A 25,798-nucleotide genomic window follows, 5' to 3' on the forward strand; every position below is an offset into this window, starting at 1 on the left:
AAAGACTTTAAATAAATTTAATTCGTTTAAAAATGTAAAATTTAAGATTTATTATATTATATACTAGTCTAATTATCTTAGCTAAATATATATAATTTAATAAATACTCGCGTTAAATAATATATATATTTATCGATTTTATTTCTTTATCGTATTTTCGCTATTAATATAAGAAGATAAATATATTAATTAATAACCTTCGACTTTATTATTAGATATATTCTTATTTATTATATCGACATTATGAGATAAAAATTTAATATTAAAATATCTTATTAATTTAGCTATCTTCTTCTCTTTCTACTTTATAATCTCTTATACTTAAATATCTATTATATTCTAATATATAACTTAATAATAAGTATTTTAAGATCTTAATAAAATAGTAAAAGTAAGATTAAAGTTTTCGATTTTAAATATATACTAATAAATCTACTCGCGTAGAGTATTATAGATTATATTATATTATATTAAAAGCTTTTATTCTTATTAATATTTAACGTATTTAGAGTATAAGAATTATAACTTATATTAATAATCTTCTAATTATAAAACTCTATTATAACTAATATTAAATATTTATCGAGATTATAGAATAATTACTTTAATATATATATATATATATATTAATTAAACTATCTTCCTTTCTCTTTAATCTTAAATACTTTTAAATTAATATATAGATTCTATAATTAATTAATTATAATATAATTATCTTTCTATTTATAAATCTTATAATTATTTTAAATATCTCGTTACTTAAATATCTCTTTATAAATAATAGATATATAAATAACTAATAGCGCGATTTTAGAAGTCTTATTATTTTTATTAAAAGAGTTATTAATATTTATTTTATTAAAAAATTTAATCTAATAATTAATTATTCTATCGTAGAGCTATATTTATTATAATTTAATTTATTAATTAATAATACTCTTATTATATATTTAATAGTCTTAAAATAAAGATATTTTATCTTTTAAATCTAATATTATATATAGATATTAATAAATATTAATTATAATTATAATCTTAATTTCTTAATTTAAATATATAAACTTTAATATTATTTTAATTATCTTAATAATATAAAGATACTATATATTAATACTAATAGCGATATAAGCTAAGATCTTAATATAGATCTAAATAATAAAATATAAATAGATATTAATATAGGCGTAGATCTAAATATTATAATCGTTAAACTTTAAATAATTATTAATGAATTAGACGAAATTAAGTCTTAATAACCTTTATTTTCTTTAATAGCGATTCGCCTACTTATCTTATTAGATAACTCTCTTAAAATCTATTTCCTTTAAAGCTATCGCGATATAATTTCTACTAATAAAATCTTTTTAATTCTAATATATATATATATATATTAATTTAATATCGAAGTTTATAGTTATCGAGTTTTCTATAATAACTTTAAACTTCTCTTATAACTCTTAATTCTAAATCGCTAAATTATTTAGCTTATATTTATACTTTATATTATAAATAATTTAAAAATATTTAAACTAATACTTTATAATATTAAATTCTACTTTATATAAATTACGTAGAATCTTTATATCTAATATTATTTCTTTATAGAAGAGAGCTATAAAAAACTCGCTATTAGTTATTTTAAATATATTATTATATAGTTAGAAATTCTCTTATTTTATATTATATTTTATAAGATTATATTTAAGAGTAGAAAGAAAGTAGATAGTATATAAATCGCTCTACTTATTAATTTAGATAAATATCTAAAATTTAGAAAGTCTTATATTTTATATCTATATAATCTTATATTTAAAAAGATTTAAGTCGATAAAGATAGATATAATAATTTTAAGACTTCTTTTAATAATAGAATATTATTTAATTAATTATATCTAAGCGTTATAGAGTTATCGTATATATTTTAATAAATTAATATATTATTTAAGCGATAGCTATAAAAATGGTTTTGCGATTTTACGATTTTCAAAAATTCGAAATTGCGGGGTTGACCCTCTGGTCGAAATGGGTTGTCCTACCAACGCCGCATGGGGGCCGCATGGCCCGAGAGACGCCTCTCCGGCACTTAGCTGTTTCACCAGTCCGCAAATAAACGAAGATCAACGATCTCCCCTATCACTCTCATCTCTAGGCAGTCTCATACCCATTAGGCTCATCATGTTGCCACCAGGTCCAGACACACCTCCTTGGCTTTTGAAACTCTCCAGCAGGTTTTTGGCGAGATTGAAATCGATTTCCGCATCTCCATCCTCTGAAGCGTCTTCCGCGTCCGCTAGTGGTTTCGATTGTTCGCTGCTCGGGCCCTTTACAATTGCGTTGCGTTGCGACTCTGGTTTTTCAGTCCCCTGCTTGAGGTTTAGATTCAGGGCTCCAGCTTCTCGAAGTTCGTTTTCGATATCCTGCATGGCTTGATGGACCCCCTTTTCGTCCTCTTCGCCGGATGAGATATCCTTGATCTTCTCGTCTTCTTCAAGGCCGACCCTGGGGGTAGCAACGGAGCCAACAGTAATCGGGGGCATGCCCATCATCTCCCTCATCATGCTGGCGAATGCGTCTTCATCGAAGCTGACGTCTTTGTCCTCGCCTTCGTCATCGCTGTCATCACTGATCGCGCTGTCTTCCTCCTCATCGTCGTTGTCCATGTCGTCCAAGATCTCGGCCCCGTCAGCGCCAGCAGCATCATCATTCAAAAAATCTTCAAACCTCGCAACGATCTTCTGAAGGTTCTCCTGGGCACCCTTGTCCCCAAAACCCTCATTGCTCTTTCGTGCGCCCGGCTTCCTAATCCCTTCAAGTTCCTTCTCGAAATCCTCGAAGTTGATATCAAGCCAAGCCTCGTCGTCTTCCCGCGTTCCCCACTTATTAATTTCCGCGTCAGTCGGCAATTCGTCTTGTCCAGTGCGAATGTCCTCGAGAAGCATTGCGATCTCTCGAACAACTTTCTTATCCTGATTTTGAGTGTCGCACATTAACATCTCAAATCCGCAGGTGACTTTCATACCCATCTCTGCGCTGCCTTGAGATATGGCTTCTCTTTTTGCGGAGGCATAGTCCGCCCATTGCGCAGGTGCTGCAAACTGCTGACTCTTGAGCTGAGCATAACCAACTTTCGTAAACTTCACAGACATGGTCACCGGATCTGTCGGCGGGAAATAGAGCTCATTGTGGTCGGAGGCCTGCAGTGGGCGTAGAGCTATGGGATCGCGCAAATAGAATGCTTCGACTGCGGCGCTTATATAGGCTGCATCCTCGTGGAGAACGTAGGCAAGTTTCCTGGGAACTGTAAGCAGTGCGTGATGAAGACTGTCCAAGATCTGCTTGGGATATTTTTCAAGACGGTAGAATGCTTCAGCTTCGACCGCTGGGAGATTCAGTAGCAGAGTTGGTTGATTCTCTATAATCTTCAACGCCTCAATCAGGGTCAGCGGCCCTGGCTTCGCTTCGATGACTTGTTCACCCGGCCTCTCCAAGGGGACGAGTAACAGCTTTCCATTGTTCAGCCATACCCGGAAGTCTGCAATCTCTGGGTTCAGCCAGCGAGGCAGGACATTAGCTGCCTCAATGAGTAGGAACTGCCCATCGGTGTCTGCAGTCCTGATCCAAATTTTAGGAAATTGCTTGCTCAGCTCCCGTAGAATATAGAGAATGAGCCACTCGTCTTCGACAGAATCTCCATAGTTAGTGCGTCCTTGTAAGAAGCTTCCACCGTCCTCGCGTTCGAGCGACAGCCTAAAACCTTCACGCTGCCATATAAAGTCTTTCAGTAGTCGGTTGGTCAACTCGGTTCCAGCACTCTGTACTTGACGAAGTTTTTCTCGTCTCTCCAGATCTGTGAGTGTTGAATCGAGAAGATAGATGGTGTACTCTATACAATCTTCGGGTAGAGATTTTGGGAAACCATCAAAACCTTCTTCAAACCACTTGAAGCCATCTCTTGGGGCATCCATGTCTCATCAATGATGTGGAATTCGTAAATGATGATCATGAAAACATATACGCGCCAAGAGACCACGACCGATAAGGCTGAAGGTGGAATAGCGGGGAAGGTTTGCCGACTCCGATTGTTTACAACCTTATTTTCTCCACCACATCACCTTCAAAGCAGCATCAATTTTGCGTATCTCAAAAACATGACTTACTCTGTATGACGTGCGACCTTGGAGACTCCAGATCTCGTATGCATCGAGCTAATCCATCATGGCGTACATCGAGACACCGCGCACGGACGCCGGCAACGCGACATTCATGACCGATGGCCACGACTTCGAGAATTTCTCCATAGAACCCTCACTACTATCTCCTCTCAAGCGGAAAGATGATATTGTTTCCCAAATGCGAAACGGGCGCGGCATCAGTCTGAAGACTCCACGAGCACGCGTACCGTTAGCAGATCGACGGAACCTTCCAGCACGAACAGAATTTACACCCCTCCTACAAAGCGTTGCAAAGAAGACATTGGAACGCAAAGGCAAGATAGGCGGGGCACCTGAGACGCCGGCATTCTTGAAGGCTAGTTATCAGGGCGGCGACAGTCCTGGATTACCTGGAGGAGATGTGTCAGGCGTGTACGGAAGTGACCTGGGAAGCTCAGTGCTTGGGGATGGAGAAGGGACGCCAATGCCCCAGGTCACCAGCAGTAGTGCGCAGTCGACGCCGCTCGCAGTCTTACCCAAGAGAGATGCTGCCGGGGTCTTGACAGACCAAGGGAACATGATGACCTTACGAGAGCAGGAAAACGTTAGTGCGATTACATGCTCCAGCTACTACAAAATGCTAACGTTCTCTCCAGATCATCAACAAAATCGAGAAGGAGAACTTTGGTCTCAAGTTGAAGATACACTTCCTCGAAGAATCGCTGCGAAAGTCAGGGCCTGGATTCAACGAGGCCGCGCTAAAGGAGAATACCGATCTCAAGGTTGACAAGGTCACCATACAGAAAGAGCTTAGACAATGTAGGAAGAATCTCAGCACGGTAGAGCGTGAAGTTGAGGCATCCAAACGTCATGTCGAGGACCTTCAAGAGAAGGCGAAGCGAAAGCATGCCGATGAAACCCTGCGTCGGCAGCTGGAGGACTTGAAGAGTCATTTGGCAGCCAAAGAATCTGACCTCGAAGACCTCAGGCAACGATTAGAATGTGCTGAAGGCGATGGCCAAGAGTTGGAAAAGCTAAAGGGAGACATTGAGGACCTCGAGGCCGACCTGCGAGAAAAGGATCGTATCATAGGAGAGCGAGACGACCAGATCGACAAGTTGAAGGAGCAGTCTAGGAAAGACTCAGACGAGTTCAATGAGGTGTGCGCTGAGCTGGAAGCAAGCAAAACGCGCATCGAAGATTTGGAACAAGAACAGGAAGACTCTGCTCAACAAGCAGCGAAGTTGAGGGAGGCACATAACGAGCTCCAAGATGCGCTGGAAGCCAAGCAGAAAGCCGAAGAGGATCTTGATGAGGTAAGAATGCCCTGGTGTTGCCTGGAAACTCCAATGCTAAAAGTTAACGATAGCTACGCGATGAAATGTCCAACAAGTCAATCAATACCAAAGGACTTAGCCGACAACTCGAAGACAAGGCAAACAAGCTTCAGGATGACCTCACCTCGATTCGGGAGAAACACGGTCAATTACAGGAAAATTTTGACGACAAGTCAAGAGAGGCCAGCAAGCTACAAGAAAAGCTTCGAGACGCCAACCAAGACGCAGACGTCCGAGAACAACGGCTCAAGGACCAGAATGAGTTGCTTCGTCATGAACATGAATCCATTGTCCGAAAATGCGAATCTCTGACCACCAAAGTCGAACAGGCAATCAAGGAACTACAAAGCAGATCCGAAGAAAAAGATTTGCTACATTCACGCCATGATGCTCTGACGGCTGAATCCCAAACCTTGCAAAAAGATTTGACCAGAGCTCAAGCAAACGTCCAAGAACTCGAGGAGAGTCTGGAGGATGAGAGACATCATGCGCAGGATAACGATCGTCAGCTGCGGTCTGAAGCAAAACGGGAGATCGATAGGCTTTCGGAAGAGGTTGACAGCCTCCATCGTGAGCTAGAAGATAAGGAAAGCCAGTTTGCAACAGATCAAGATCATTGGGAAAGCCAGCGACGAGGTCTCCAATCACAGAAGGAAAGAGCTGAAGAGCAAGCGGCAGGTTTGCAACGAACAATCAGTAAACTACAGGAGACTGAGGGGACACTGTCCGGTCGTGAAATGAAGCTCAAGGAAGCCCTCGAAAGCGAGAAGCAGCGACACAAAAGCGAGGAGGCAGTCCTTGAGCGTCAAATCCAGGGATTGAACGCCGATGTTGACGAAAAACGGCAGGCCTTAGATGACCTTCGATCCGAACTCTCGCAGGCCAGAGAGGATCTCCGCGTTAGCCAAAGAGAGCAAACGATTGTTGAAGAGAAAGTGCAGGCTCTTGAAGATGAAGTCGAGGTGCTCCAAAATGGTCTTGACGACGAAGCGGACAAGGCCAGGGAAGAGATGCAGGCGGCCGAGCAACAGGCGGATGACTTGAGATCCTCCTTGACTGCTGCGAAGAAGGAGTTAGCCCAGGTCCAGGACAGCAACCTCGAGAGATCTGGAGAAGCGGTGAACGGACTCAACACCAGATTACACGCCGCTGATGAGCAGCTTCGGCAAGTCAAAGCCGAAAAGCAGTCATTACAAGACAAATTGGCGACCGTCAATCTTGATCTGCGTGCACTTCAATCCTCATCTGCTAAAATTGAGGCTGAACGCGATGAGGTCCGAAGCCAGCTCGAACAGATGAGAAGCCAAGTCGATGAGACGTTCAAGTTCGACCAGGAGAAACTTGACCTCCGAACCTCAAAATTAAAGCTTGAGAATGACATCGGTCGTCTTCGTGAGGAGAAGAAGGGTCTCATTGAGAAGAACGCCGCCGTCGAGCGCGAATTGGAGTCAGAGATTCAACGAGCAACGTCCGATGAGGGCCGCCTAAACGAGGATATCCTTGACTTACAACGGAAACTTAACGCAGCCTCTGGCGGTCGAGATCGAGAGCTTGCCGCTGCGAGGCAGAAGATTCAGCGTCTCGAGGTCCGCGTTGACGAGCTTGAGGGCCTCACCGGCAAGTTGGAAGACAACGGGGAGACTGTAGCCGAGCTCAGCATGACCCAGAAAGACCTGGCAAAGGCACGGAAGAAGGAAGCAGAATACATTCAGCGCGAGGCGGCCCAAAAGGAGGGTCTCCGAGATCTGAGGCAGAAAGTCACACGATTAGAACGGCAATCTCACGAACAGGAAATTGCTCGCTTGACGTTGGATTCGCCAAAGTCTTCTGTGGGAGATTCGGCTCGCAAGAATGAGCTATTCCAGGTTCAACATCAGCTCGCCGATGCCTCTCAACAGCTTAGAGAAGCCCGAGCAAAGTCAAAGGACGACCTAAAGACACTACAGCGCAGACTTACCGAATCAGAATGCCAGGTCCAGTCAAACCTTGATGCCTACGAGCAGCAACGTGAACAGCTAGAAGCCGAGCTTTCCGCCATCCGCAATGAGCAAGACACCATCCTCGCCAAAAACACCACAGCAACTCAGACTATCTCACGCCTACGTACTCGCATCTCATCTTTGGAGAACGATGTCCGTGTTCATCGCCAAGCCACGACAGCAGATGTAACTTTAGCGGAAGAGCGGAAAGACTTACACGAGATGCTTAAGGACGCCAAGCTCACTGCCGAAGATCTACAAGTGCAGATCAACTCGAGGGAGAGCCAGCTTGAATCGGTCTCCATCCGTGAGAAGGATCTTCGAGCTCAGCTCAAGCGTGTCCGAGAAGAACGTACGTTACAGACGCATAGATCAACGGCTCTCTCTACAGAGTTAGAGAACGTGCAATCTCGCTATGAACGCGCTGTCGACAATCTTACCCGCCAGCAGCACAACTGGGACGAAGAGCGTAAGGCGATGGCGTCCCGTGTGCGTTTCGCCAATACCTCCATCAGCAGCCTGCATGCCAACGACAATCAGAATCTCGAGATGATACAAAAGAAGCACATGGGCGAGTTAAAGGGATTAGCTAAACAGATTCAATGGCTGCGCGCCAAATGCACAAGGGAGGAAGGCTTCAGGAGTGGTCTAGTATACGAAAAGAAGTTCTTGCTGATGCAAATCGAGATGTTTGAGGCTTGGTAAGCTTACTTCTCCCTTCTCCCATCATTTAGAACTATGCTAATACGTTGTCAAGTAACCAAATCGATCTCAATCTCCTCTCCGACATGGGCATCACGCCTGGCCCGTCGTCTCCTCGTCTGCGCCTTGGAGACAGCCTCCGGGGCAAACTAGGCAAGACGGAGCAGACGAGGCTTTCACTACGAGCTGTAGGTTTTATGGTCATGGCCAGCTGTCGAATGACGCGAATGAGTAAGGAGTGGGCAGGGCAGAGGAGGGTGAGGGATGCATTGAGCAAGAAGTTGGAGGGTATGATGGAAGCAAAGAAGGGGAAAATAGTCAGTAGTGGGAGATGATTCGTTCTTCCTTTGCATTAAAGGGCGTTGGATACATTGATTCGTGCTTGTTTGAGGTAAACTATGCATAGCGGTTACGAAAATAATGGACAATTACCTTGGCAGTCACATCTACATAATCTATCTTGTTTCTATGCTCTGCTTTGATCATGTATAGCAGATCCGCTCCTCGTGCTGGCATCGTTGTGGGCTTTGGTACATCTCGAACCCCATCATACGCTTGGTCATTGACCTCTCGCCTCTGAAACCGCAGAACAGCGGATCCTTGGATCTGGCCAATGACAAAGTCTAACAGAGCTCGAATTCCACTTCTCAGAGGATGTATGCCATGAGAATGGATGAGACCGGACTGCCCATTTCTCGGACTTCTAGCCACCTTGGCGACGTGTTGGCACATAGGCAATGCTCAATCAGAAATTTGCCATGTTTTATACTTGATAAAGCAGACCGACATCGTTAGAGCCGCAGGGTTTCTAAATGGGAGCACAACTTCAATGGGAGCACAGAACTATAACACCATCAATTTAATCAGTTAGCAGCCTTTCAGTTCCTCACACGGCAGCTCGGAAACAAACTTGAAGAATGGAGATCCGGTATCGAGGCATGTGCACAAACGTGTTAAGTCTGTGCAGAATTCTTATAATGGAGGCTGGCATTCAGGAGACCTGTGGCAGCTGAGCAGAACTCTAAGACAAGCAGGGCGCTAAGGGAACAAGAAGACAGGGAAAGGAGTCGTAGAATAGGATAGTCTTACATTCTCTCGCCTCTCCGCACTCAGAGTTGCTCTCAACAGTTTTAATATTGTCACACTTTTGACATCCCAATTCTGCATTCGACAGCTGGGATCTGCATATCGCAGGGTAAGTTTATCATGTGTTAACAGCTTTTAGAGGACTGAAGTGGTGTTCCCAGACACCATTCAAGCATGAGTCCCTGGACTGAGAAAAGTGTAGATCACGTTTGCCCACAGCTTGCCGTCACTCGATTTACTATAGATTGAAATATGGGGCGAAAGTTGATGTTTAAAAACCGAAGGGAGATAGTGAAGAGCGAACAAAAGCGTATCATTAAAGCCCATGCTAACACAGACAGCGAGACAAGACACGGAGAGGAACAGCTTTAGTTATTCGAGAAAGTTGTGGAGCACTAGAGGTGTGATGGGAGGATGAGGACCGTATTTCGAAGACACGATTTCGATCCAACAGATATCTAAAGCGGTGATTCGTCAATTGATCTCCTTGGTTGCATGCCGCTCTCCTCTATTCCACCGGCCCGGCTGTTCATTTTGGGCGAATGCTTTCCTCAACAGTCCACACTTCGACAGGCTAGATGCCGATCTCTTTCATGAGACAGCTCCGCAAAGCCCGAAAAGAACACACCAATCTAACTCTCTCGGATCCCCTCTTCAACGCGAAAACTCCCGCTCCACTCCCTCATGAGTTGCCAAGTATCCTAAGAATTTCCCCTTCTTGGCATACCCATCGATATTCCGCGAATCGCCCCAAAGGCCTTCGTTCCACTGGCTTAAGAGTTTGTTGGGGGAAGATGGCAGACGAATGCAGGTATCGGTCGTTGTTTGGTCGTCCAGCTCAGGCGGTAGTGGCTTAGGAAGAGGCACAAGCGTTGTGTGGTGTCTACCATTGTGAGTGATTTTCAGTTGGATAGGCGTCGTTTTGCTGAAGTGTGCAAGGACATAGTCGACTCGGGCTGATATCGAAGTTTGGGCGATGACATCCCTGACAGCTTCAAGACTGCCGAAGACGAAAATTTCGAGGTAGGAGCCACCGAAAAGATCGAAGTGGCCATAGAGCGGTATGCATAAACATAGACATGGTCACAAGGGCGACCCGGGGGACATTTTGCTGGACGATTTTCAGAAGCAGTTGGTAGAGGCAGCATAGTCGGTATACAGTCTCTTTGTTGTATGAGCCAGAAGCCGTCTTTCGAGTTGTTCAGTCGGTGCCCAGAAGGAGGTGGCATAAGGGGGATCTGGATCGTAGGCCAGAGCAGAGCGGTATTTGTCCAAGAAATGAAAGAGCATGATGACGTATGGATAGATGTTCTTCGCGATTTTCGTGATAGAGCAAGCTTGGTTCGGAACAATACCAGCGTTTTTGGAAGTAAGTATGAGATCTAGGAGAAAGTTCTGTGCAAGCAGAAGCGCCAGATCTCGCGCGCTATCGCAGCGGCTAGCCAATTGCTAGAGATCGGCGAAGTGCAATGTATTTTGCGGGAGGCGAGGATAGTAGATGTGGCGATAGTACAGCCTTGACGGCGTGCGATACTTGTCGTTCATGAGGGCATAAAAGACGATAGGACGCTCGTTCGCTGTCACAAAGTTGTGGAAAGCCCGGCAAAGGCTTCGAAAGAGAGGTAGCTACCCAGCTGCCATCTCGCCTAGGAGAGTTATCAGGATCTTGGTGGGGAGCTTCGTGAAGTCAAAGCGTCTGTTCCGACTGGTGAGTAGATATCTTGCATCCCTGTTATACTCCACATGGAAAGGGGAAATATTTCACTGACTTGGGCAATGTGGCGGTATAGAAGCTCTGTGGTTGGCCCCGGCCATCCGGCACTATCTCAGTTGACATCTTATTTGCGGTTGCTATTCAATCCCGGTATCTATGATGATAGTAACTGGTAGTCCGAGATGTCTTGTCTGCTGTGCGTAAAGCTGTACTGTGGTTTGTAGGAACACACCCCAGAAAACCAGACTAGGCAAAGACTTGTAATTACGCCAAGTCTTTTTCATCACTCTAGGGACTGCTACCTAGAAAGAAGAAGTGTCCTGGGCCAATAGCTTTCTTCAAATACAAGAGTCAAAACTCGTCGTTACCGTATATTGCTTCACAGGGGTTCAATTGCCTAGATACTGACTAGTTCTACACCAAGGACAGACTTTTCCAACAATGTAAGCATCTGGACACGCAGTGTTTTGCGAGGCTACCCACCTACAGAGCCAGCTTTCCATCACCTTTCCACCAAGCCAGCCAGGCTCCTTAAGATCATTTACACCAATTAAGAAGACATTCAGACGCCGCTCGTCCCCAGGAAGTCTTGACACAAATACCAGAGCTTTAAGGCTTTCGCCTGGATGTCGCGTTATTGAACCCGGAATGGGGTGCGTTCTGTCCGCACAGCAAGTTCTGCAACTTCCCAACGTATAGCTGTTCCCCATTATGAGACAACAGAGTGTTTGTGAGATTTGTCCTGGTTGGTTACGGAGGAAAGGTCGAACGGGGAGTGGAACTTGCCAAAAGGCAGTGGTTTGGAGAAAGGTGAAGCGAGATGAAAGATGCCAGGCATATAGAGTGGCATAGATATAGAGACAATGTATCCTAGGAAACAGTACCGTGAACCCATCGCAACTTTGAGAAGGGCGCCGTCGATTCTTTCTCATTTCCTGCAAGCTGCCTTCTCTCTTCCTGCCACCCCAAATATCTCCTCTCACGCACGGTCTCTTTCCAAATCAAAGAGTTCTTCGATGGCCCAAAGTCTAAATTCCTCGAATCGACGAATTTGAATAGCGCTTAATGACCCAAGCAGTCCAGCTCTTGAGCCCCTTTCTTCAAAGCACGAGCTTCGGCTCCTCCCCATTGTACGATCTCAAGTGCTCCAAGAAGTCCCGGCTCATGTCCAGCTCTTCAGCGGGCTCGACCCTTGGAAACCCAAAAACCTCAATGCTGCGTATCTGTAATATAGGGCTGTAAACGGGCAACAGGTTGCAAATTCTGTGACTCGTGGCCGTATTCAACCTGTGACCCAAAACCGACGGAGGAAGGGCCACAGCGAGTGGTTCTCCATTAACTCTGGGGATAGGGGCCGTCGTCGTTTTGTAGAAATGGGAGGCAACATACTTGAGCCGATCGTTCCATCGCGGATGCGTCACGATGTCTTTGACCATCTCAAGGCCTCCGAAAGTGAAATTGTCGACAGTTCCTGGTGGAGTTCTCGCGACTGGTAGCGGGTACCATATGGTGAGCTCTCTACCAATGAACTTCTGATCGATGATCTGGTTCAGGAGTTCGTGCGTGAGACAGATCCGTTGGACTGTTGTCTCGTTGTAATTTGTTTTCAGAATGTCTCCCGCCATTTTAGCGCTGTAGGATCGAACTGATGGTGCGTATTAAGGACTGCTTGTGTAGTTGGCGAGGACTTTGGGATAAATCTCGAAGAAATTCCCTAACGAGAGAAGGTATGGCCCGGTTTCCGTTCCCAGTCTGGTTGTTGTGGCGAGACCATGTCCTACATGATGTTCTGCGATTGACGTTGCCAGTATATCGGCGATGTAGCAGCGGCGTGCGATGTGTTTGAGGCATCCAAAGCGCAGAGGTCCAGGAGTAAAGACAACGTCGTAGAGCTTAGATGCAGTGTGATAGAAATGATTCTTGAGAATGCTGCCGATGACGGCAGATTCGTTTGCGATGAAGAGCGCATCAAATGCCATGCAGCAGCATCGGAAGTTGGTGAGCTCTGCCGCCGTCGTTGTGCATAGAATTGTCGCTAGGATCTCTACAGAGAGACTGCAGAAGCGTGGTCTGGCATTGAGCATTAGTACCAATTTCTGCCTCTTAGGACTGCTATGTACGGAATGAGTCCACTGACCTGAGTGTTGTGGCTGTCTGCAAGCTCACATGCTGGCTTAGAACTTCTGGCTGTAACGGACTGTTGGACGTATTTGCTATAGAAAGGCGATGTTGGCGGGATAGCAAGAGAAGATGTCTACCGTAATCGCTGTGGGAGTGACTGGTGGCAACGGGAAACCAATATACAAGCTAAGCGGGAAGCCGGCAAATGCCGCAAGCATTCCAAGACTCCACCCTCATGGCAAGAAACACTCCAATGGCTAATGAAACTCTTCCAAAGCAATTTTCAGACGCCTTCATCGCAGTCTATCGCTCGAATACGGTTTAGCTCCAAGATATAACATGCCTCCGAGCCAGGAACGCCGCAAGTTTTCTGTCTCGAGCCTGATACTATGCCAGGCTAACCTATCTACAGATTTAACTATCAGTTAAGCCAGCCAAGACTCGCAGAGATAGCTTACCCTAAGAACACATCGTGAGGAGAACGCTCGTCCCTCTCGGGGTCTTGACACAAACACCGGAGCTCCGAAGATCTTGCATGCACACCGTGCCTTCAATGCGTTCTCAAGCTGGACCCCGTGAGAAATCTTCCAATCAAAGGGCATGCCTCTCAGTCCTCCAAAAATGATCCTGCCTTCCCTTCAAATCCAACTGGGAAGCCATACAACCCCAGCTTTTGGAGAAAAAGGAGAAGCCTGCCAATTACAAGACCAGAGCCCAGGGATTACCACTTGTTCCTCCTCCTACGGCTGAATGACCAACCGTCATGGTCAAGCGGGCTACCCTTCCCAGACCTGGTTCAAATCAAAGCCTGGAGGCTCAGACACAACCAGAAAAGGAGGCCGGAGGGCGAATGGAAAAGGAGGGTAGAAGGAGGGAGGTAGAAAACTCTGGATCAAACAAGAAGATGCTCCTAGGCTTGCGATAACAAAGCAATGATATTACACTGAAAGCTAGTGCTTGGAGACAACCAGGAGCTGACAGTCCAGAGCAACCATGCAGTCTCTATACTTATATACACCCCAGAACCAACTGGATCTAAAGAGCTTGGAGAACCCCTTGGGACAGACTGAAAGTATTGATGAGGAGGAGAGGGCGTCTACAATTCTATCTACATCATTTTGGAGGACACACGTTGAAAGTCAAATAAACGCACGGGCCGCGATAAGCGCTGATTGCTACCCGTCAGCCCCAACGGGATCATATATCATGTCTTTTGGTGTGAACTATTCCATTGTATACTCAGACCAAGTGTACAATATGACCGGGCTCATGCGCCCGGGTGAATAGAGATAGAAACGGTAGCAGAGCATTTTTTGAGAAACCAGGATTGCACAGTGAAGAGTACTGGGCCAGTGGACAGCATTGCATTCTGTTAGAATCTGACGACTGCAGACAAGTCCAGATATCTCCCAATCTACGCCCCTCATTGAAGCACTAGCATCGTTCCAAACACTGTCAACAACCAGCTCTCCCCTCGAAGCTCCCTCGAATTGCACTTCAATCCTCCCATGGAATTATGAGCTCCGGGTCAGCCCCCTCGTAGGTGTCCAAATGCTCGTAGAAATCGAATCTAAATCTCACTCCGTTCTCTTCGATGTCCAGGACAAGACTTCTACTGATTCTGTCCGCTCCCACCGGTATTTGCAGAAGTTGGAACCTATACACAATAGGTCCCCCTCCTGGATCCTATGGCTCATCTTGGAAATTGAGTCTAAGTCTCCGCGGCCTTGATATCCAGGACCAAAATCCTACTGATTCTTTCCACGCCCTCCGGTGCTAGTCCCTCTCCTGGATTGCATGGCTCGTCTTGATTTTCCCTCTGTAACCTGAAGTTATGCGCAATCTGTCGCTGTCTCTCTATCCAACGGTTGTACGCTATCACCATCCGTCTTCGACTCTGCTCTAATTCCTCTGATAGGCGCTATTCGTGCTCATCTGTTGATGATATCCGGTTTTTCACCCAGTGTAATACCACCCAGACGATGGTTGGTTGTTGGGGCATAAGTGTGACGTGTGTGTATATGTATATATGTTGCGATCGGCTCTAAATCTGTTGGGCTATACTCGAGCACCAATCATGGAATCTGGATAGGCTCGGGCGAAGTGGTCTTCAACGATACCGAGGCGACTTTCGAGGAGAGGCTGCGCCAGCACGTCTTTAACAGCCTCAAACCCTCCAAAGGTCCAGGCGTCTGTGCAGTCGGAGTAGCCAGTCCCACGGATGTTGAGGAGCGTGCCATGATGACTTTACGACACCGATCGTCATGTCGTCGATCGAGAAGCTACTTCAGCGTGTGGTATAGAGTATAGATTCGGTATACGGTCCTTCGGCTGTATTTTTCGGTCCGAATGGAGAATCTAACTCCTCAGCTAGGTTTCCGAACAAATTTCACCTGGCTCGGGTCGGATAAACAGCTAGCAAGTCCACCGCCGTAGTATTCGAAGAAGTGGGCAAGCGCGAGCATGTATGGCACAACTTGTCTGATAAACCTGCGGCAGAGTATCTTCATCAGAGCAGTTACCCGGAAGCTGGAAGTCGGACGAGTTCGAACAACGCGTCTTCTCGAGCTGAGCTGCAAGAACAACAGCAAGCTGCTTAGCGATGCCAGAAAGGTATCTGAGACGAGGGTTGAGTGGCCATTCTAGACTGTAGTAAAGGCGGCTGGCCGTACGATAGAGGTAGTTTTTTCTGTTGCAGGTGTACCAAACAATGGCGTACCGAACAATGTCGCATTGGTTTGCTAGGACAGTGATATTGTGAGGGCGGTCGGAATCTCGAGTGGCTTGGAATTGCCCCACATTCTCTGCAGCCATAAAGCACAAGTTCATGGTCTTGGGCTCGGGGGAGTGCCCATCAAGCCTCGCAAGAAAGGCTCTAGGTACATTGTGTCAGCAAAGGGTCGTATTGGGTGGAGCGGTATCCACTCACGGCACCAACGGAGCTGTCATTACCCCATTCTTGTTCGTTTGAGCCAAGATCTCTGCCATGATGTAGAACGAGAGGCATATAGTTGTGCCATAAGGTTGTAAAGTAGACGGGCATTTCGCTAGACTCCCTCCGTCAGCAAGTCCTCTTTACGCCTGTCAACTTGTAGCACTTCTCACCTCGAGCCCGTAAATTCTAGACCAAATGATTCACTGTTCGACCGTCTTTTTTTAAGCTCAGGGAACTTTCTTAGGAGCTGAGACAACCGTGACACAAGAGATCCCGTTAGTGCGAAAAATCCTGGAAGAAAGGCAAGAAAAGACTGCCACCGCCATTCAATCTCTTCACATACGCATAGAAGGCTTGAAACCACACACATAAGATACGAACTCTCGTGTCTACTCGTTTTGTCCACTACGAGCACCCTTGCTCTCGAGACAGCATTACAAGCTGTAGCTTCTGTGGATTCTCCCTATCGGCCACATACTCCTCTTGTTTGCCCCGCACCACAATCATCAGCGATACAGTTCAATCATACCACGCGGCTAGTCATGATCACAGGTTTTGTGCTTGACAAGGGCGTCGAAGAGGAGATGTACTCAGGCGGATGCTCTGACGCGGAGCAGCATACAGAAGGGAGCGAATTGTTGTCTGTAGAGGAGTAAGCTACTTTCGAGCACTTGCGTAGCTCGACACGAATGCTAAAAGTCGTCAGGTTGCTTGTGGGAGGTCATGGCACCCCTCCTGAGGTCGTTTTCAACGTCTTGGCTTTCATGGCCTTCGAGGACTTCCTGCACTTTCGTCATGCGTCTCCGACCTTTTTTCAGTACACAACTGAAAGGGAAGCCGCTGTCGTTGCCTTATTCATCAAATCATGCGACATGGTCACAGCGGATAGGCTTTTTCGGACACTTTTACTCCAGGGTCCACTGACGTTAGACTATCTTCTACAATTACGACGACGTTGCACAACCGCAGGCAACCTGGCAAACGCTCTGACCCATCACCATTTACCCCAGAGCAACGTGAACTCGTGTTTCGAATACACCTGGGTGCAGTCAACGATAGGAGGAGGACCTGTACCCTCTCCAAATGCTTCAAATGCCCACAAGCTCAAGCGTTGCCTACTGTTACACATCCACTTTTTCGAGTCGCTGCGTGCTGGGCTGGTGAATCAGTTTGCGGTAGAGAAGCAAGAGACCCAGGTCGGACCAGACGTCTCGCGATTCTTACAGGTCGAGGCAGAGACCTTGAGCCGTTATACACCAAAAGCAATCGATCGCCTCCTGGGCGTCCACGAATGGCTCTTCGCAGTCATCGTATCAAGATGTGGCTTGTTGTATGAGCCACTACAGACTCTCTTCAGTGCGAATGAAAAATACATCTTCGAAGTTCTCGAGGTTGATCCCTTTCTGATCGGCGGGCACCCAGCACTGGAAGATGTCTTCAGATTCGTTCCAATCTATCGTCTTGAACGCCTCTACTCTCGTCTGCATCAAGCGACGGCAACATCAACAGAGGCACTTAGACCTTGTTTGCCAATACCTCGACAAGTCTTACCTCCACTAGAGCTGGAGATTGCGAAGAGAATTTCTTCGGTCCTTCCTACGGGATATGTTCGCAACCTCGGGTTCGCATGGCCAGGAGTGAGCAGAGAGAATGCAATCGCGCAGTTGAAGGAGTACTTACGGTCTGCTGAGGATGATGACGACGAGATTCTTGTCCCAAATACCACGGCCAATCAACCGGATGCGAATGCGACTCCTGAGACCTCACTTCGCGTGCCCTCTGAATGCCCTCCAACCTCTACAACCGTCACCCAAAGTCTTCATCGTATGACGCGGCCAGAAAGCCCTTCTGCACTCGAAGGTATCGGTCGACGTTAAAGCCAGCTCTGCTCTTGGTCCGGCAGGTACGTTCTTTTGGGGTACAGTCACTGTTGCTGAGCAAGAATTTTTATCTTTTAAATTTTTTTAGCAAGAAGTTTGCTAATGTACTTGACCCATAGGCCGATCATTCATCCGCACCATTCATAGTCAGCCGTGGGACACTCGTACTTTGCACCATAGAACGCACCACAACCAACTTTTCGTCCTTGCTCCAGCACTAGCCATGACCAATCGTTAGCGATACCAAAGCTTGGGCAAAATCTGGGCCAGCTTCCTCGACCCTTACCACATACAAATTCCTTCGCTATCCAAAAAGTCATTTCTCGGATTCCGACTAGAAGAGCACGGAATTAGGGAGATACCACACATAGATAATTCAACTTCACGGTCACTGCAGTCGAGAGTGTGATCAAGCTGTTTCCTGTAACATAGAAAGTCAATCTTGCGGGTGATAGAACGCTTTACACAATGAAATGCTATGAACGTTAGACTTGAAGCATTGTTGCCTCCAGACAAACAATAAACATGATAATAGAATGTTCTTGTAACAACCAAGACCCCTTACCGTGAAAGCTGCCCAAATTCTATTGGCTGAAAGTGCTCCGTGACATCCGTGAATTTGCCCAGCCAGCCCGCACTTTCCTAGGTAGAACTTACAGGAAGCTTCACTCACAAGCCAGACATCACGCTCAGCATCGCAACATTTTTCACCTCACATTCTTTTAATATATATATATGAAAACGAGATCCTCGTCCAAAGTAGAGTACCTCGCTACTCTCGCGCCCAAGTCCCTATCCACGTCTCTTCCAGATCCAAACCTGGAACGTATTCCACCCTACCGGAGAAAAATCGATGTACGACGCCAGCTTCACCGGCTGGTGGCAGTGGGTGGTCGACATCGTTCGGTGCTGGCTGCCATAGGCCTCTTTGGTCATCCTCTGGTCGATCGCGGAGATTGTTGGTCCGCCAGCAGCTTTCAATCCTCCTATCAGGCTATCAATGCCACCATCCCGATCGTGATCCAAACCTGGAACGTATTCAACCCCGCCAGGGAAATCTTGTACGACGCCAGCTTTACCGGCTGGTGGCAGTGGGTGGTCGACTACCTACCTGGACATGCATCGCAACAGCTATCCATCGCCGAAGGCAAGAACGTGTCTCTAGCGGAGACTGCAACCTACATCCAGAACAAGCTCGCCGTCAGCATCTGCAGCACCGCCCAGCAGTACTGCGTCGGACCGGCACTCCGGCAGTACCAGAACACCACCCAGTGCTACGCCTACCTCACGCAACAGACGCGCTTCGGAGAAGCGTACGAGCTCTCGTTTGGGTCGCACCAGAGTGAGGCAGGCTTTCGTTGATCTGACCCGCTCATCCCCAAAAATCTTGGTGTGGATGTCAGCATTCGCCTTCAAAAGGCACGTTTGAATTGTGCCTCTACCACATCTGCTTCTCGCACTTTTGCGATTTGCCCCCTTGGTTCGGGGAAGCCTACGAGTTAGGTACGTGTTCCAGGGATTCCTTCCCCGTCAAAGCGAGACTGACAGAGATCACAGGTCGTAACACCCTCCTCTGTCGCATGGTTCATCAGAACATGGTACCCTTCCGTCCAGTGCTGCACGGCCCTCACATCGGACCATCCAGAGGGGCCTACTGTGTCGACACGCCGTCGTAGGCTGATACCAGTGGGTGTTTTCCAAGAGTGTTACAAAGTTGGTCGTTTGTGAGGTTCGGAAGCGCTATGAACCGCGTCGAACAGCGTATAACGTGTGTACAGCTGAGCTCGCAAAGCAGCTATCTCTGGCCGCTTCTCTCCGATCGGCAGCCTCAAAGATGGAGGGTGATAGTGTATCACCGTTGGATAGGAGACAGCGAGAGATGGCGCAAAACCTGCGGCTACAGTAGGTAGAGACCCACAGCCTCAGATAACCTATCTGGGAATCATTACTCACAAGACCAGGCTTCGCAAATGTGACAATCCTTCTCGAAGGTTCGAGCTTCGGAAGTGGGCCGTGTTTTATCGTGTTCCAGAGACACAGGCCTTGAGGGTGAGTACGATGTTATGGCTCCTTCCTCGATGATGGCCCAGAACGATTGAACTGACGGGAAAATCCTGGGTAGAATCCGAGAACAACACACGGCCAACGCCTCTAGCTCACAGTAAGCACACCCCGCGACGTCCAGGGGCCTAGAAGAAGCTGCGCAAGATGGATCAGGCGAAGGTCGATCTCACTATTGCTAGCAAATATACTCCGTAAGAGAAGGGTATTTGACTTTAACGTCAGGGGTGCCGGCATTACATACCTTACATATTCGCCCACGAAAAGCATTTGTGCTTCCCGCGTCTCTCTCCTCATCTTCCTCCGATACAGCCAGTTGGATCATGTTCTCAGGATGCTGACGGTCAATGACGCAGTACCACCAACATGGTTTACCTTCCGAGTTCCCCAAACGACAGGCGCGAGGATGTTGGCATGGCTAAAGCCATCTTCTTCAAGCAGACTGAGTACTGGATCTGGTGCTACCGTGGCAAGGATAAGAAGCCGGTGCCGGCGGCTTCCTGCTGGAAAGGCTCCGGGATTTGCCGGGGAAGAGGGTCCTTGAGAAATATTCGGGAGATATTCAGCGCTACTGGAGACGCTCCGGTGGGATGGATGCGGCGAGGGGATTTGAGGATGAGTGGGTGTATTTGGCTGATTGCGAGTTGACGTGGGAAGATTGAGTGTGTATACCCGCTCTGATGAACGCCCTAGGCAAGGTTGGCTGACTGGGAGAGTTGTACAGGAGGCGAAGCCACTGGTGCTCTGGCTCTCTCGTTGAGCGCGTTGGCTACAGCAAACATGACGATCATCGCCATCGTCGTTGGTGCCTTGGCTCCTCCGTGAGCGCCGTCTCCAGCGTTCAGTATCCTCACGCGTCACGTCAACTCCCTCACCTCGCACCTCATCTCGCAGACCAGCAGACACGTACCAAGACTCTGATCGCCCGCAACGACGATCAGGAGAAGAACTTCACCCACAACGAGCTCTTCACTCTGCAGAAGAAGTTCTTAGACAACTTCATCGCACCCAACAACACCATTCAGGTAAGGTTTTCCACTCCGGATCTCAGATCACACCTCAGATCCCCCAGTACTGACATCTTCCACAGGCAAAGTCTATCAACTCCTCTTTGCTGGCCGACAATGTTCAAGGCCGTGTCGATATCACACGCACCTTCGATGGCCGTGAGCTCAATACCGAGTACCTGTTCTATGATCCCCTACCTATAGCCGACGACGTTCGAAGCCGCGTTGACATTACACGTACCTTCGATGGCGTGAGATGGATACAAGCGAATCCTAAGTGGAGATAATACGATTCAAGTGGGGTTCCTGAACCGTGGCTAAGAAGGTCTCTTGATACTGGGATGACGCTTTGCGCGCAATAGCCTGATCACTTTCAGAGACATGGTGTACTTTGTCCCAAGCCATGTCCCTCGGATCAACCGTGTTCTGCAGTGTAAGTCGAATAAGCTTTCAAGCCATGGATGCATTCCCTGTATCGTGGAACCCCAAAAGCCCCATGCCCACAGTCATGGACGTCGAAGTTGCAAGCTTTGAACTGGAACCTGCGTAGAAGTCATGTCAGCGACCTTGCAAGTGTCCCTGGACATCCAATCGAGGAACATCATCCTATCCCCGTGACGGCGAAGATCCCTTCAAGCCGGTTCAACTCTTTTGCGCAGAAAGCCAGCCTCTGCATGCTCACCAATACCTTCCCAAAAATACTTCCCGAACACACGTGGGACTACCTCTGTGGAGCAACTTTCGCTTCAATCCAAATGCCGTAAAGACCCTGTTCGTGAAACGTCTGGGATACGATGTTTCAATACCAGCTCCACCATTGAACCTGAAGAAGGCGATAGGCCAGTGGAGCAGGCGATTGAGAATTTTCAAATCGCTTTCAGGCTCCCTCGCCCACAGTCGTGGATGTCGCGTCCGACCCATCTTCGACCACTTCTTCTAATTTTCCGCGCTGGCCGCGGTACCTTGCTTTGTTGTTTGCTGGTTTTGGAAAGCTCGGGGCACAACCTGCGTGGGAAATTTGTTGGCGACTTCTGAAGTTTTGCTCGGTAGTTCTCGTTTACTTCAGACCTTCCTTCACACTGAGATCAGGAGCGTTCGTGGGAAATTGCCACTTCTCTTTCCGTCAGAAATGGGGAAATCCGTTCGAGCTCACGAAATCCGCGACTAACCCGCGCGGAAAAGGGAAGAAGAGACGAGCTCTGACGTAACTGCAAGCTAGCACTCGAAGAGATCCAGAACCTTAAGAACACCATCAGCGACGCTGAAAAGCCAATGGAGCAACCAGGTTTGCCTGCAAGCTTCACGTGCAATGAAGCTCCACTTCCTGATTGAATTCCCGACCATATCAAACAACGTTTCTTCGATGCGGAGTTTGCTTTTGAAGAGATTTTGGTTCTCCCGGAAGAGGCTCCCAGGCACCAGCGCTCTACCCTCTGAATTTTGACAAGATCGCCAGAGACGGGTTCTCTTGGAACTCCCCATCTGGTTCAATGATGGCGCCCAAAGCCAAGAACCGTGTACTGGGCATCTGCGCGGGCGGTGGCCTTGGTCACACAGCGGTCAAGGTCTCAACGAAAGGCATCCTCTAGCATTTCCATTAGCCCACTTGCTAAACACATCTAGAGCAAGGGATGCAGTTACAGTTTCATCGAATACGACGATCCAGCTTCAGCAGAACGCGCCATGCAGAGTCTCAATGGTCGTCGCGTCCATCAAGCGGCAAGGAATCAGATAGTCCAAACCGTCCGTCGATAAGCCTAGATTAGTCCAAATTGAAGCTGTTTAATTTATGATTGAATCGTACGTGTAGTTAGTAGCTTAGACCATCCCAATTCAATTTGGACCATCTGTTCTAAACCTTACCTTAGTCCAACAGGATCAAGAAGCTAGTACCGAAACGGCTAGTATATCAATCCAGATTGATTAGCCGACGTGCTGCGCCCAAAATCTGCCCTATCACGATTCAAAATACGTCCTTCATACAAGTACTCAAGAAGCACCGCAACACCATTGTACCAGCGCCATTAGGAATCGGCTCTAATACGAACTAAATATCTCCGCCAAACATTTACTACAAAGCTAAATATATATTCGCTACAAATCTACTTAAGCGTCGGACGATTTGCCCACACCGTTCGTCCGCACATCTCAAACTAAGTCAGACGGTCCTACGATCTCCTCAAACCGTCTAGGACGGGCGTTCAGTTGACGGGAATGGGGGACGGACGATCGAGTGCCTTGCTAAGCGGCAAGCTCACCGGGCGTGGAGTCAATGGTAAGTCAAACATAGCGTCAATCCCTAGGATCGGAGTGTTAACGAGAGTCCGCAGGATCTGCCGCTGAAGAGGTCTTCGGCAGCTTGTGAGGACCTGAACGTCACTAGATTGACATACATGGAACGAGGAGAGCACTGGAAGACGTTATTTCCGTCATGAAAGATACGAGATATATGATGTATGCGGTGCCATTGTTCCTGCCGATTCTCGTCTCTGAAAAGCAGCGCAACTGGGATGTGCGGAGACCACAATACCTTTCGCTGGGTAGATGGAGGCCGCCGAGTGGACCTCCAGGAGTCGTGCGAAGTTTCCTCCGCAGCGGTTCCTCGCCATTTGCCGGTCCGACGAGGCTCGTAATGCCGTCTCGGCCTTCACGTGGTGCAAGCATTGCAGAGATCATGAACCACAAAAAACCCTCAACATCATCGAACCGTCTCTCGAGCACGGCATCTCCAAGGTCTCTATTCCATCCTGACAGACATCGCTAGGCTTTACGGCCATTGGAAACTAACGGATCACTGAAGAACCCCCCGTTCAAATCGACAGGAGTGTGATGCTTTAACTGCACATCCATCTCATGGTCAAAAATCTGTTGGGATATCTTTCAAAAATCGAGCTTCAGCAAACCTGGGATTCTAATGCTGTCGAAGCCATGCATCTAAATTCCGAACTTGCTGCCCATGGGCCCGCGGTCCTGCCTCAGCCCAAGCAACATGTGCAACCACGATGGGAACTTGACGTAGGATTCTTTAGCCCTTAGGCTCTTAACGGTATAACTGTCACTGTCCGCCAGGTTACCATTCTCACTGTGGCAGAGGCTGAACTCATGAAGGACGTGATCGAGGCAAAATGTCTGCACCAAGCCATGGCTTTGCTCGCTCTCCACGGTGATATTGTGAATAAGGGGCGCAGGTCTGGGATCCCTGTAGTGTTGGCCAAGAATTTGGATTAGTATCTAGTCAACTGCTATACAGAATAATCATAGCCATTCGCACTTAGATAACTGCACAATTCGCCACAGTGGGACTGTGGGTTAGTGGGTCCATTATGAGGCCATAGCGTTGGTGGTTGTTTGATCAACCGTTCCATCAATATCCGATATGCGATAGTAGGGAGACAGGTGGCCATGGCGAGTACTCTTTGTAGGGTGCTTCTAAACCTCAGCCAACGCTAGTGTACAGTACCGGAGAGCCATTAGGCCGACCCAGCCACATTCCCCTGATTAGTAAGAGATTGCAGTAGTAAATAGGGGACACGTCCTGGCTGATCTTACCGTCTTCCCCATACCTCGCTGTCGCCACCCTCTACCCTCCACCCCTCCCACACCTCGCTATCGTCAAATCTTCGCGTATATCATTCCCAATAGCCTTAATGTCGTACCCCCGCCTCGTACGCCAGCCCCCACAGTATGGGGGCTTTGAGGATATCTAGGAGGAGCTCGCGAACGAATTTTTACTACTCAAGGAAGAAGATAGTAGCCCCAGCGATGGCGAATGGAGCAGGCCCACCTATTCTGACGCGTCCAGGTCACCGTCGCCCCCCTCGAAGCCCTCTACCTCCCCCTCCTCTTACAAACGTAAGGCGTCTACCTCCCTAGACGAGCGGAAAGAATACCCCCGGAGCTGGCGTCAACAATGCTGAAGTTACCCCCTTATACCCCAGAGACGCGTCAAGCTGCTTTCGTGTTTGTTTTCTTGCTATCTCGTTAGGCACACCTTATAATTGTTCTTTGGATTCTTCTCCCTCCCACCCACACCTATATATAGCTTCATTTTTCACTCCAGGGCATGTCGCTTAGACATGGGAGTTTTTCTAGCGCTGGGGGGTCTTTCTGGGCTATTTGCATGTCCAGAAAGGTCTTAGCTGCCCCAGTGTTGGATATGCCCAATCATCTATATACATATCCGCTTGTGCATACGTCATTTCTGTATGGCCTCACTGTTTGCGAGCACTAATCTATGCTATAGATCGAGTCCCCCATCGCCCCATCAATGTGCCTCTGTGCTTGTAACAGTGAGCCACCGGAAACTAGTGAAAGATCACATACCTGAGGTGATATTCATTCCCACAAAGTGAATCGCGCGCTAAGATCACTCGTGAGGAAGACATCCTCTTCTTCGGCCTTTGTCTCAAAGCCCCAAGACTCACTACCACACGCTCTTCTAGGTCAAAGACTTGCGTATCAAATGAGCCGGTTATGGCTGCAGACCTGATCTCGTTTGTATTCAACCTCGCGCAAAGCGCGCTGAGGGAATCATGGTCTTCCATCTTCTGGGACACAGCGTCCACGATCAACACCTGTTTTCGGAAAACACGCTATCAGTGAGCGCAAAAATCCTGATGCAACGTCAAGGTCAGCTCTTGGAAGCTGTCAAAGACAGTTTGAAACTGTGGCCGCTGGTCTTTTGATCATCGAGAGCAGACACAACGTTTCAAACCAGCAGTCAGCTGTGTTGGCCGCACACTAATCGGCCTTTGCATGGTGTCTGGAACGCTCTGTATGTTCATAACCCCCTCTTCAACAGCCGTCAACCGTGTCTGCATACAGC

General features: G+C 47.6%; 7 protein-coding genes across 7 annotated transcripts; 4 read left to right on the forward strand and 3 right to left on the reverse strand.

Moving 5' to 3' along the window:
• Positions 1-2,117: 2,117 nt before the first annotated feature.
• HO133_004994 (uncharacterized protein) lies at positions 2,118-3,965 on the reverse strand (the record flags this gene model as incomplete). Its single annotated transcript, XM_037295906.1, has 1 exon — positions 2,118-3,965. One exon carries the CDS (start codon positions 3,963-3,965, stop codon positions 2,118-2,120), a length of 1,848 nt encoding a protein of 615 aa, XP_037148604.1.
• A 250-nt stretch (positions 3,966-4,215) lies between these two features.
• Positions 4,216-8,796, forward strand: HO133_004995 (uncharacterized protein; the record flags this gene model as incomplete). The annotated part of the gene is made up of 5 exons (XM_037295907.1): positions 4,216-4,755; positions 4,808-5,467; positions 5,521-8,168; positions 8,225-8,486; positions 8,758-8,796. 5 exons carry the CDS (start codon positions 4,216-4,218, stop codon positions 8,794-8,796), a joined length of 4,149 nt encoding a protein of 1,382 aa, XP_037148605.1.
• Positions 8,797-12,069: 3,273 nt separating this feature from the next.
• On the reverse strand, positions 12,070-12,594 carry HO133_004996 (uncharacterized protein; the record flags this gene model as incomplete). The annotated part of the gene is made up of 2 exons (XM_037295908.1): positions 12,070-12,184; positions 12,359-12,594. 2 exons carry the CDS (start codon positions 12,592-12,594, stop codon positions 12,070-12,072), a joined length of 351 nt encoding a protein of 116 aa, XP_037148606.1.
• A 2,862-nt stretch (positions 12,595-15,456) lies between these two features.
• Positions 15,457-16,078, reverse strand: HO133_004997 (uncharacterized protein; the record flags this gene model as incomplete). Its single annotated transcript, XM_037295909.1, has 3 exons — positions 15,457-15,663; positions 15,815-15,965; positions 16,020-16,078. 3 exons carry the CDS (start codon positions 16,076-16,078, stop codon positions 15,457-15,459), a joined length of 417 nt encoding a protein of 138 aa, XP_037148607.1.
• A 489-nt stretch (positions 16,079-16,567) lies between these two features.
• On the forward strand, positions 16,568-17,902 carry HO133_004998 (uncharacterized protein; the record flags this gene model as incomplete). The annotated part of the gene is made up of 2 exons (XM_037295910.1): positions 16,568-16,677; positions 16,732-17,902. The coding sequence occupies 2 exons, from the start codon at positions 16,568-16,570 to the stop codon at positions 17,900-17,902; spliced, it is 1,281 nt and encodes a 426-aa protein (XP_037148608.1).
• A 738-nt stretch (positions 17,903-18,640) lies between these two features.
• On the forward strand, positions 18,641-20,004 carry HO133_004999 (uncharacterized protein; the record flags this gene model as incomplete). The annotated part of the gene is made up of 3 exons (XM_037295911.1): positions 18,641-19,247; positions 19,684-19,807; positions 19,938-20,004. 3 exons carry the CDS (start codon positions 18,641-18,643, stop codon positions 20,002-20,004), a joined length of 798 nt encoding a protein of 265 aa, XP_037148609.1.
• Positions 20,005-20,332: 328 nt separating this feature from the next.
• On the forward strand, positions 20,333-21,260 carry HO133_005000 (uncharacterized protein; the record flags this gene model as incomplete). The annotated part of the gene is made up of 4 exons (XM_037295912.1): positions 20,333-20,585; positions 20,691-20,771; positions 20,861-20,991; positions 21,057-21,260. 4 exons carry the CDS (start codon positions 20,333-20,335, stop codon positions 21,258-21,260), a joined length of 669 nt encoding a protein of 222 aa, XP_037148610.1.
• Between the last annotated feature and the right edge of the window lie 4,538 nt (positions 21,261-25,798).

This window comes from Letharia lupina, assembly GCF_014066315.1.
Source record: "Letharia lupina isolate WasteWater1 chromosome Unknown contig_20, whole genome shotgun sequence".
NCBI classification, from domain to species: domain Eukaryota; kingdom Fungi; phylum Ascomycota; class Lecanoromycetes; order Lecanorales; family Parmeliaceae; genus Letharia; species Letharia lupina.